General features: G+C 51.1%; 5 protein-coding genes across 5 annotated transcripts; 4 read left to right on the top strand and 1 right to left on the bottom strand.

Moving 5' to 3' along the window:
* Positions 1 to 299: 299 nt before the first annotated feature.
* Positions 300 to 919, bottom strand: J4E93_002872 (uncharacterized protein; the record flags this gene model as incomplete). The annotated part of the gene is made up of 2 exons (XM_049340813.1): positions 300 to 741; positions 828 to 919. 2 exons carry the CDS (start codon positions 917 to 919, stop codon positions 300 to 302), a joined length of 534 nt encoding a protein of 177 aa, XP_049201695.1.
* Positions 920 to 1,722: 803 nt separating this feature from the next.
* Positions 1,723 to 3,090, top strand: J4E93_002873 (uncharacterized protein; the record flags this gene model as incomplete). The annotated part of the gene is made up of 5 exons (XM_049340814.1): positions 1,723 to 2,050; positions 2,112 to 2,217; positions 2,274 to 2,684; positions 2,742 to 2,880; positions 2,941 to 3,090. 5 exons carry the CDS (start codon positions 1,723 to 1,725, stop codon positions 3,088 to 3,090), a joined length of 1,134 nt encoding a protein of 377 aa, XP_049201696.1.
* A 1,009-nt stretch (positions 3,091 to 4,099) lies between these two features.
* Positions 4,100 to 4,447, top strand: J4E93_002874 (uncharacterized protein; the record flags this gene model as incomplete). The annotated part of the gene is made up of 2 exons (XM_049340815.1): positions 4,100 to 4,286; positions 4,347 to 4,447. 2 exons carry the CDS (start codon positions 4,100 to 4,102, stop codon positions 4,445 to 4,447), a joined length of 288 nt encoding a protein of 95 aa, XP_049201697.1.
* Positions 4,448 to 5,086: 639 nt separating this feature from the next.
* On the top strand, positions 5,087 to 6,217 carry J4E93_002875 (uncharacterized protein; the record flags this gene model as incomplete). Its single annotated transcript, XM_049340816.1, has 2 exons — positions 5,087 to 5,093; positions 5,151 to 6,217. The coding sequence occupies 2 exons, from the start codon at positions 5,087 to 5,089 to the stop codon at positions 6,215 to 6,217; spliced, it is 1,074 nt and encodes a 357-aa protein (XP_049201698.1).
* Positions 6,218 to 8,826: 2,609 nt separating this feature from the next.
* J4E93_002876 (uncharacterized protein) lies at positions 8,827 to 10,553 on the top strand (the record flags this gene model as incomplete). The annotated part of the gene is made up of 2 exons (XM_049340817.1): positions 8,827 to 10,104; positions 10,155 to 10,553. The coding sequence occupies 2 exons, from the start codon at positions 8,827 to 8,829 to the stop codon at positions 10,551 to 10,553; spliced, it is 1,677 nt and encodes a 558-aa protein (XP_049201699.1).
* Positions 10,554 to 12,269: the final 1,716 nt, after the last annotated feature.

Raw genomic sequence — 12,269 nt, forward strand, 5'->3', positions numbered from 1 at the left:
GTCTGGAGAAGAGCAATGCCGGTTCTCCACACGTTCAGTGAATCACTACCACCTGGCTCAGTGCCTGGTCACGTATATGCAAAGAAAGAAATTGTCATTCAATTGACATGGACTCTGTAGATGTTGCTCGTACTCTTGGTCATCCTCCAAGAATACTCCACTTCCAACCCTGCGCATCTCTCCTCCTGCAGTCCGTCCGTCTCCTCCTCTACTGTCTCGCTATTCTCCTTCATCGCCACAATCTCGACCGCTTCGTGTATCTCTTCACCGCCCCACTGACTCCATCTGAGTGCGATCGCTTATCCGAGGAAGGTGTAGTAAAGACCCATGACGACCGTCAGTCCGACAGCGGTCCATCCGGTCCGGATAACTTGTTGGTTCTTGAATCCGATACCAACATCCCACGCCAAATGCCTCAGGCCGTTGAAGCTGTGGAAGAAGAATGGGAAAGCGAAGAAGGCCTTCACTCCCATCTTCGCAGCCGCGGGCCATGCAGCAACGGCCGCCACCATGGACTGTGTCTCGAGATGCCATCCAGTGTAAGGAGCAATCAGGTAGGCGATACCGAAGAGGTAGAGGGAGCCGGAGAGTGTGATTCCAGTGATGCGGTTGAGCGACGAGGCGTACCAGGTGATTTGCGGCTTGTAGATAGCCAGGTGGGGGGAGACGGGGCGGTAGATGCGCTGCTTAGCAAGGATCTCGGCTGCTTCGGACTGCGAGGCGTGTTCGGTCGCTGCGAGTCTACGTTGTACATTGTTAGCATCCGCGAGCGCATGGGTATAGGCGGTACAAGTGGTGCGAGGAAGCTCGATGCTGCTATGACATACCTCCGCTGGACCATGCGTCCCGCCGGTTGTACCCTCAGACTAGGCGCGGCCGCCCGTCGCAGGCCAAGTTGGAATACCCGCTGAGAAGCCATTGTACAGTTTCTCTGATGCCACTCGACAGAGCCGTCAGGTGTCGTGTGGTGGTTGTCGACCGTCGATGATGCGCAGTGCCGCCAGCCCAAATCTTCCCGACTCCCGAGGTCCCCCTACCGCCCAATCAGAAGCCCAGCATTACGCGGCTTAGTCACGCACTTGGCGGATACCCGATATTTTCTCGCGCGCGCCCTGCCAACTTCCTTTCCTTCACGAACCTCGATATCGCCGGCAAGGAGCGCTTGACGTGCTAAACTGCGGGAGTGACGGCCTATTTTTTCTGCTGGCGTTATGTCAGTGGATGGGGCTCAGGAGGGATCGGAGAGGGACTGCCTGTATTAATCGCTTGTGTTGACTAAGACTATGTCTGCACGAGTTTCATATCAAGGCTACATATTGTGTTTTTGCGTGACATTTGTAACCTTTCGACACGATGGCCTCGCTACATCGTCCGATGCGAAGCTTGCGGAACGATGAGATGCGCAATTCCAGCATTGTAGCGTTGAGCTTTCCCATGCTGGCCGACCCAATCGCCCGTCATTTGAAGCGGGCACGTGAAGGCGCTGACGGGTAGTTCCTGTCATCACACTCGTCTTATGCATACGATATTATCGGAAAATGTAGGCAACAAGGCAATATGGGTGTTGAATAACGCTTGGGTGGAGGCATCGTTACCACGCTCGGTGACTGCAAATTTTCTTCTACTTCAACTTCGTCCCGCTGCCGTCGCAATAACGTGACCTCTTTCGCCCATCGTCACACCTGCAGCAATAACATCAACACACATTGATTGAAGAATCCCATGGCGCCTCTCCGCCAGGTCTCTAGCGCCAACACCGGGCTTCCGGCCGGCTCGTATATCTACAAAATCATCTCCACAGCGTCACGGCAAGATCCCCTCACCTACTCTTTGACCGATCAACTGGCCTGCATATCTTCGGACGACTCGTTGCGTTTTTATAGCGCCGACTTACAACCTGATGGTGTGATCGCAAACGCAAATGAAAACATAACCTGTCTGGAAAGAGCGAACGATGCACCCAGCAATGTTGTCGCAACAGCAGGAAGAGACGGATTAATCAGGTTTCGGGACAAGAGGAGCAAGCAGAAGGTTTTAGAGATACAAAGTCGTGAGTGACTAGATCCTTGCCTAGTTGGGTGCGAGGGATGCGAGGCTAACGATGAGCACAGCACACAAGCTTGTCTCAGCACTGGTGTGCGACGCTGAAAAGAACTTCGTTGCTGCTGGTATCGAAAACCCAGAAGACGGACCGACCTGCTCGCCGGTCTACATATGGTATATCGCCACAGACTTCGTCTATTGGTAGTATCAGTATCACTAACCATCCTTAGGGACCAGCGCAGCCCTGCAGCTCCTCTCCGATCCTACGTAGAGTCTCATACTGACACCGTGACGAACCTTGCTTTGCACCCATCGCACCCAACCCTACTCTTATCATCTAGCACGGACGGCCTAATCAACATCTTCGACACTTCTCAGGCAGATGAAGATGATGCCTTGTACCAAGTTGTGAACCATGGGTCAGCCATTGCACATGCAGGCTTCATGTATCCTGGCACAGACATTTATGCAATCGGCACGGACGAGACAGTGAGTTTCTTCGCTCTACAGAGTCAGAAAGAGGAAGAGGAAGAACCAACTCCGAAGGTGTGGGGCGACGTTAGGGAAGGATTAGGGTGTGAGTATGTCGTGGATCTGGCATGGGTCGGACAACAAGCTTGTGTTGCTGCAGGAAAGCATAGGTATGTCTTCCATCTGTGGTGTATACCAAAGCGATCACCAGTACTAAGTGGTCACAGCGAGAACCACCTCAACCTCATACCGATCGACAAAGGTACCAACGGACCTCTGGATTACAGCTTTGATCTCGACAAGAGCATATCCTTCCCAGGCGCCCACGGCGAGGAGATTGTCCGCGATCTCTTCACTGACACTCATGTAGGCACAATCTCCTCATTACAACATGACACGACGTTCTACAGCTGACATACATGGCAGACAAACACAACATACACATGTGGCGAAGATGGCCAGATTCGTGCTTGGAAACCTTCAGAAGAGAGCACCATGGATGTTGATGAAGGAGCGGCATCAGCGAAGAAGAGACGCAAGGATAAGAAAGAGAAGGCAAGGTTCAAGCCATATTAAGATCTCGCGACTGCACTCTTGCGATTACCTGCAACCACATTTGACATTGGAAAGAGCAAGTGCATATGCGCCATTGTAAGACTAGGTATGTGCCGATGCAAATCCACAGGCATCCACAATCAACACTACTACCCAGTGAGTGGTTTAGTATCGAACCAGAACTTCCGCTTCGTATGCATCAAGTTCCTTGTAGTTCAACTGAATTGCCACAACGCGTGTGCAAGCCATGACCTACGAGCGGATCTCTTCTATTCAAGCCGACTCGCACAAACACAAGAAACCAGAAATGCAGAAAAAACCAACGTGAAGTTCGTCCATTCCATGAGGCGCAATGTTCTGTCGACCTCGGAAGGTCACGACTCGCTTGTGGCTCGCCGCCCTCCATGGAAGCTAACGTTTCACCCCAGCCACCCAAACAGCATAACAGTTTCATCCCTCCTTACCCTCCCGCCATCATTCCAACGTCTCGCAAAGCGCCTAGAAGGTCGAAGCGACCGTTCCTGTATGATCTGCGTATCGTGATATGCCTTCAAGGGCGCCTGAGCGCCAAGGTATCCATTCTCTTCACGCGCCCGTTTCCGCCATGCTCGAAGCAGGCGTGTGGCCGTGTTTTCCAGGCCGACGCAACCGATTGTGTTGTTTTGTGTTTGTCTCGTGTGTTTTCTGCCGGTGGAACTTTTGTGTAGGACGAGGGAGTTGGGGCAGACGCAGGATGCAGTACGGATGTTGCGGCCAGGGAGAGCAATGCATCGTGAAGTCTTCGCTGAGCCGAGGCCAACATCTACGCCTGCGGAGCTTCCTGAGGCAGTCTCTATAAGAGGCCTCGTACCGCGCCGAATAGTAGCCTCATCAGCATCTTCAACAACAGTCTTCTCTACTACTCTCTACTTCGCTCTTCATTCAATTCTATTCCTTCCGCTGGTCGGTTCTTCATTATCAATAATCCCTTAACCATAAACACTATTACCGACACCTTCCTAACCACCAACCAACCAAATCAACCGCAAAAATGAAGTTCACCATCTCTGCCATTGTCCTCGCTCTCTCCGCCCTCGCGGCTGCCAGGCCTCAAGGCGCCAACGACAACCGTCCCGTTCCCGAGGGCGCTTGCTGTGTCGCAAACACCAGCTTGAAGCAGGATGTATGCACTGTCAACGGACAGAGCGGCCGATGTGTCCCCGACAGCGTCAACAACTGTAAGTAACCTATATATCATGACCCATGAATGAGCGTTTGGAGCTAATTACATCACATAGGCGGCGCCCAATTGACCTGCATCGAGGACAGCCGATTGAACTGCGACCCCAACACCCTTGAGAGGGGTCGCCCTCTCTGCCGCCGTATCCAGGGCGCGTAAACGACTGGCGATTGGTTTCGAGTTTGGAGGGGAACGTAAATATGTTTATATTATAAAGATCAGTATGAATTGGATTGGACTTAGTAGTGTTAGGAGGAGCTGTGGTATCCAGGTCCGATAGTGGTATAGGCTACATCGGATGGCAATGAAGACGCTGCATCACTTTATCGATATATTTCCGAGTGTTTTTGTGACGATCTGTTGTAGTGTTTGTGACTTTGATGTTGCGAGAAGTTCCGATGAATCTCTTGACACTTTAGTCTTGACCACTGGCGTTCTCTTCATGATCTAGTATAAACTCGTGACAGATCGATGTAGAACAATCTAGCTGTCAGACTGCCTTGTTCGTTGTTTCCTGAAACAGCGAACAGTATTACTATATAGCCTTGGGCGTACGTGAACACATACATATGCGCTGGATTGTTCTTCATTTCCAACCAGTCTTCACTGCTCCCTGGTCATCTGATACACACCTTCCGCTTCGCACACGTGCACGCTGTACAGGTTCCTACCGCTAAATAGAGCCTGCGTATCCTTCCTGTTGCGCCTTAGCCCCGACTGTTCAGCCTGTCTATCCAAACGAAAATCAACTCCGCAAGGAACAACGATAGCACACCAAGACTTCTGCGACAATCAGACATGCCCGGTAACTGGATCGATGACCGCATATCGATACGCCTGGATAATGCTCTAGCAGCTGCAGATCGGCATTTGGCAGAAGACAACGAGCCTCAACGGCCTGAGACTGTGCGTGACGAGTTGAAGGAGCTGTTTGGAAGCACTAACCTGAGGAGACTTGCTTATCGGCCACAACCCCACCCATCTACTTTCGCGGCACCTGAGGCGTTGCTCGAACCAATTGCCGAAGAAGAGGATGTCAGCTTCCAGACTCTCCTACTCAATGCAAATCGCGTGCTGCCCAACAAAGCTTGGCCAAAGCAGGTCAGACTTGGTAGAGAGCTGACACGCCAAGGCATAAGATTTCTCACATTGGTAGATGCTGCGGCTTGTTTATCGAAGAAGCACTGGTCATGGACTGTAAAGGAGGCAGTCAGCTCACTATACGCGCTTAACGATCGTTGCAGAGAAGTATTGGAGAGCCTATGGTACCAGAACGCTAGTGGCACTGATGGGCCGCACGAGAAGACCAGAATCCTTCACCTAACTCGTAACGCTAGAGCTTATGTGTTAGTAGTTCGACTTACCTTCTTTCTCTGCCGTCTGGAAGGCAAGCTCATGGCTGAGTTCGACGCTGATGTGGAACGCAATACTTCGGCTCTCGGCGTACCACCCAATTTCGATATATTCGATGAGTTAGAGCAGTTAAGACTACGCATCGAGACGAATCAAGACGAGTGTTTGGAAGCTTTCGAAGACGGCGCTCAGATGGAATGGCGCGGGGAACCGATCCCGGTCGAAAACGTATCAGCTCCCATAGAAGGCCTCACTGATGCCGACTGCGCCGTGTGCCAGGACGCGATTACACCGCCAGGCGTAGTCACAGCATGTCAACACAGCTATTGTCGCACTCACTTGGAGCAATGGATCCATGCTGCAAGGGAAAATAGCCATCTATGCTGCATCTGTCGTAAGGAACTTTTCCCTAAGCCCAGCTATCGGATTAAAGATCTGGAAGGTGGTCGCAACTACCAACATGAGATGGATTGGTGGAATAAGGCGCTGAGTAACGTGCGCGTCGTAAAGCATTGGGCGTCATGGCTAGAGCAAGAACGCCAACTTCAAATCACGTACGAAAGAGACATGTTATGAAGTTCACTCTGTCTTCGGAGCGGCAGTGGGAAGCCGTAGGGTAGGGTCTTTGTGTGTGATCCGGCGCCGGAAGCAAACCTTGGAAGTTTTTGTCTTCCTGGCTTGACCGAGGATGACCTGAAGTACAACAGACGTTTCATAGGAGCATCTGTCAAGGCCGAAATAGTTCATGTAGCAGAGTCGGTATGCTTGATGACATGCGTAATGAAGCCGAATAGTCGGGAATGGGTCTGTGCCTACGGTGTTGCAAGAAGGACCGAACATGATTTGCCGTTCGTCGACTAGAAGTTTCCACGTCTCGGCGGTACTTCCATGGGAACCCGAATGGATGCAGAGTAGCGAATGCGCAGAAAGTTCCTACGGTTGTTGGTTTGGCAGCTGTACACGTGCATTCTTTGACGCGTCAGGCTCGCGTTCGTATGACGTCATCGACAGCGATACTACGCCGGTCATCCGGTATCCCTACGTAAGGTATCCCTTGGTGAAACGCCAACGGTGCTAGAAACTGGAGAGATCATGTGAAATGACAGCTGGGCAAAAGGTTTGTCTGTCAGAGTAAGGAGGAATGGGGAGTGCTGATAAGATTCTTCTCCATACATCCATGGATGGGTGCATTGCAGGGTTTCTGGTAGCGCCAGGGGTTTATCGATAACCGTCACCTCGGGAACGCGTCATTATTTCTTTACGGTACCTGCTTCACACGAGGGCGGTCCCACATTCACAATTGGTTCAGCGTGCGCTCGTACAGGACATTACTGACACAACGGCTTCATTCCCGCTCTCCACCCACCCAACACTGAATGCTCGAGCAAAGTCGTATACCTCCTGTAAAGCGACGTCGAAAAGCACCCTTCCAACGATAAAGTTATGTTTTCGTCAACGCCTTCTTTATTCAATAATGCGGATGTCGGCGGCCGCACAAAGAGAACAGAGGCAGGATACCCAGTGACCGTTTACGGAACTGGAGCCGAGCCTATCGAGTAAGTTGCGTCTAGCACAGTATCATCATCTTAAGTCCAACATAACTGACAGCAACCTAGCTTGAGCGAGGAGTTCTGCAACGTTAGGCTACCGAATGTGCTTTTCTTTTTGCAGGTTGTTAACAGTGACAGGAGCTTTGCTCGGATGCACCGCTCGATTCTACAGGCCGTTTTCACGATCGTAACGCTGTCATCGAGAAATTGCAGCGAATGAGACCAGACTTTGAGTCCATGTCTACGATTTTGGCCGTGTTGAAGTATGTTCCTAAAATCGGTCCAGGTGGTAATCAGGCTAACACATGAGTAGTATCGAGAAGATAAATATCGGGAGACGCTCAAAGTCGTGCACACAGCCACTGACAGTCGCGCAAAACGATGAGCAAATTTCAGGCTTAGTCACCCCACCAGCGGATGGTAGCTCTAACGCAGCCTCGTCAGGCTCATCGTCAAATGCCTCGGAACATACCGAGTCAGATTTCGTCTCTGCTCAAGGGGATGACGAAGCAACGGTAGCGCAAAGCCTCCCTACTCAGTCCAACCAGGGGAGCGATGTTCGCGCAGCGACACCAAGTGTCATATCAACATCTCGAGACGAGGAACCACAGACTATCTTCTCATCAAAAAAGGCATCGAAAGCGCCTTTATCGCAGGTTTCCACGTCGACTCTTCCTTCAGGCGGGACGTCCGATGTTTCACAGGCATGGGAAAATTTCAAGGCATCAGCCGCTGCGAATCAGCCGCTCAAGTTCTCTTATTTCGGTTCGTCTACAGCGGAACCCGGAATGTCATCGACAGAGGATCCAAAGCCGGAAGCCTCCGTAATCCAACCTCTAACGCAAAATGCAGCGCTGAAGCCGTCGTCGCCTGCCAGTCTTCCAGCAGCATCGTCACAAACTCGACCTGCAGACACATCCGCTGCCTTAAACCCGTCGATACCGTCCAAAGCCGCGCAAGACCAGCTTCCAGTGCAGGAGCCGCTGGTGTCAGACACAGATAGCGCCACCGATAGAAACGTCGCGCAGGCTACCATTGCTAGAAAAAGGATACTAGATGACGAAGACTGCACGTCAAGCAGCAACGGCTCAAGCAGTCTTGCGTCAACAAGTACTTCTGGACCAGCCGAAGTCAACAGTCAACCCCCGGTGACGCCCGATCCAGATGAAGAGTTGCATAAGTGGATTAAGGATAAGTACATCGAGATAGGATTTGATGAAAATACATCCAACTTCATCGGCTGGCCCAAACTTCTTGGAAAACTCTTAGCACATGAGCCAGATGGAGCAAAGCATGCGCGAATTAACCGAGCGGTGTCACGGTGAGTATCATTTGATCCTTTTGGCGGTCGACTTGCTGATCTGTTGCAGACTCCGTGTATTGAAAAGTCTCCCTTCTACAACTGTGGTCCAACAAGACAAGTCCAAAGCCCGTCGTGAACGATTAAGGGGAGCTCAGGGTCCGAGCTTACAACACACTGCATCTTCACTGGCCGAAACAACAGTAGCAACGACCACAGCATCTCAAAACACTGCACCACAAGCAATGATGCAGTCGGCAGTCCCATCGACCCCTATACCACGCACATCAACAGAGTCCCCAGTAATCCAAGCGCCAGCATCGCAACTTTCGGCAATGGTCTCGGAACCATTGGAGCCGCCATCTTCATCTCCGTCACAGGCACTCCATAAGACGGCGCCGCCAGCCGCAAACAATGGTACTGCAGGTAAACCCCCGACGTACGTCATTCAGAAAGACCAACATGGGAACCCTGTTGAGCTGTCCGACACGATCACATTCCTACGCTCATATTCGCAATACTCGTTCGAGGAACTGCGTGTGGGCGATTACAGCCGCGAGGATATTCATCCAATCTCTGGATCCAGCCACGCTGCTCGCAAGGCTGAGGCACCCCCCTCATTACCGATAGCCGCGGAAATTGATCGACTGGACTTTAAATTGGACCTCAGTCTCATGGATAGTCTTGTTCCAAACAAGTGTAAACCCGACAAATCCAATGCAACTATCTTAGGAGTCAGGAGAGACATCGAGCATGCGCCGTTGCTTTCGGCCCCTGTGGTCACTCAACACGCGAAAGACTTAGTCCCGCAAGTTGGCTTCATCGGTAACCACCTGGATGAAGCCGGGCATGACGTCAGCCTATTTCACAATACCAACGTGCCATTTTCCGCATTCATATGTGGTGTTCAAGGAAGTGGCAAAAGTCATACCACAGCTTGCTTGCTCGAAAATGCTTTGATCCCATCCAAGAACCTCGGCCGTTTGGAAGCACCTGCTTGTGCACTGGTCTTCAGTTATGGAAGTTGGAGCACTGGTGGAGCCGGATTCAGCGTCAGCGAAGCTGTGCATCTGGCTCGTGCGCAGCCCGATTTTCCTGGCCAAAACGTACGAAGAATCACTGTATTGGTTTCCGCCGACAATGCAGCGATTGGAAGCCACTACGAGGATCCTTTTCGAAACATCCGCGTGATCCCGTTCAAACTCAACGCCAAGGCTTTGGACATCGCTGGGTTGCGCGCATTGATGGGTATTGGCGATAAGAGCCCTCCGCTTTACATGGGCCAGGTCGAAATGGTTCTCAGGAAGATGTCGCGCACACGGAAAGATGGAGTACTCGATTACAAGTCGTTCGCTAAAGAAGTGGACCGGATAGATCTCAACGAGGCACAAACGCAAGCCCTCAAACAACGTTTAGCAATGCTTGAGTCATTCCTTGATCTGGATGGCAAGGCGGCGGAGCCAGAGTTTCTTCCAGGTGAGATGGTCATCATGGATCTGTCTGATGCTTTTATGTCATCCAGCACAGCTTGTGTTCTCTTCAAGCTGGGCATGGACCGCTTTCTGCAATCATCCGTGAAGAGTAAGATGGTGGTGCTGGACGAAGCGCATAAGGTATATGCTTTGAATTCTTAGCCAATGAGCTCTCACTAACAAAACGCTAGTACATGTCCGATAGTCCAGGATCCAAGTTTCTCGCAGACAGTCTCTACCACACCATCCGTGTGCAGCGGCACTTGGGTACCCGTGTGATCATCTCCACTCAAGAACCGACCGTGTCCACGGACCTTATTGCGCTCTGCAACATGAGCGTCATTCATCGCTTTACAAGCCCTACCTGGTATGCCGCGCTCAAGAGACACATCAGCGGCCTGGACGACGACAAGGCTCTTATGCAGGAGATTGAGGGATTGGCAACCGGAGAAGCGCTTGTGTACTGTCCCAATACTGTACTCGCGCAAAATGACGATGGAAGCTTGGTGAAGGCTACGGGCCGGCTGCTTAAGATCAACATCCGGAAAAGAATAACGCAGGACGGTGGCGAGTCGATCATGGCCGTGTGATTGGTTGCGTATTTTCTATGGTTTTACTAGCGTAGTTCAGACATGGCTTCCCGGCGTTTTGAGCGGGTTGCGGAATTGTGGGAATGTGTCACAGAGATCACGGTCAAAATAGGGTGTGGAGGTGTTGAATTGCATGCTAGTTATGCCTCTATTACGTTTTAATGGCGAGCCGTGCTATAAGTAACATTTCTACTCCCAGTGTGCGACTCAACGGCCCATGATCCACCGGTACTGTTACGTTTGGAATTGTGACTTGATATCTCATCGTCTTGATGAACAGTAGTCTTAACCACGATACGCCCGGCATTCTTCGCAAGTTCCTCCTGGCTGCTATGCGCATCACCCCAAAAGGGATCTCGATTTTCGCCTTGCGGTCGTATCGATGAGCTGACTATACTCTTCATTCTTATGTTGTCGGACGCTTGTTTGACATAGCCTTGCGCGTTATAGGACGGTTTCGAAGCGTTCGAGCGTTTGCGAACCAGTATCGCGAAGGCGGGTGAACATCCGATGATGATAGCTAGGGATATTGTTAGTGAAGATTACACTTGTCAGGTCTCCAAGCAGAGCATACCCATAGCACACTCTACAACAGTCCAAAGTAACAACCACTTGGGCTCAGGTGTAGTCGCTCTGCCACGATCGTCGACTCCGAGTTGTACAACACGAAGCGTGGCGAAAGCGATACATACGAAGCCGCTGCCGAACAGCACGAAGACACCAATCTTCTGTTTGCGTGGTAGTTGGAGATTCCAAGTCAGTCGGATTGGTAGAAACATTACTGTCGCTGATCAGCATCGCGTAGTGTAATGTTAGAGGCTTATTCAACATACTCGCAAAGTCGGTAGCGACGTCTACCGAGTATGCAAAATAAAGACTGAAAATGATTCTGTCGTTCTCGTTTGGGGTGCCAACGCATCTGCCTTGCGCATATTTGGTCTTCAGATCATCGCACGTAAAAATGCTGCTGAAAACGCTGCCAATCCATGACTTTCGGAAGTAAGCCATTGCATCCTGGACACGAAACCAATGTGAGAAAAAATGACTTACGATCATACAAAAGGAGACGATAGCCCACCATATCTTCTTGTACACGCCAGGAAGACCGGTCAGCAGCTTACGGTAGAGTGTCAATAAAGACATCTTGACCGAAAAAAGAAGCGTGTAGAAGCACATCTGGCCTGCTACGATCAGTTTGATCATAGCTGCAGTATCTTCTATCATTGTCGCGTAGGGTCTGGCCAGGCCTCCCAGGACTGCGAACACCCGGAACATAGGCCATACTGCCATCAGATAGCATGTCCACATTGAGACGAATAAAGCGAAAGCAAAGTAGATGAAGAAGTCCGAGAGCTCGAATGATCGACGTTTCAAAACTTGGATCGTGATGCGAGAGAACACAAATATTGATGTCAGGACGAGCATGGCGGCGTTTGCACGCACCAGCTCGTCCCTCGTGATAGGTGTCTTTTGGGGTGCGGACATTCGAGTTGATGCGAAATCGATAGCCAAACGGATTTACAAGTCCTGGAGAGCATCGTTCCAATCGAAATACAAATGTCGGGGGTTCTTGGAAGACTCGGAGAGCTCTGCGGCGTGGTTCCCGGGTCCCTGGGACAGCCAGTATCAGGAATCAATGGTACCTGATGATGTACGTTGACCAAAACCGACAAGTGGACTCCTTCCTCAAGGAGGCTGAGTGTCACAGGCAAACCC

Source organism: Alternaria ventricosa (genome assembly GCF_023758065.1).
Source record: "Alternaria ventricosa strain BMP 2768 chromosome Unknown scaffold_4, whole genome shotgun sequence".
Taxonomy (NCBI): domain Eukaryota; kingdom Fungi; phylum Ascomycota; class Dothideomycetes; order Pleosporales; family Pleosporaceae; genus Alternaria; species Alternaria ventricosa.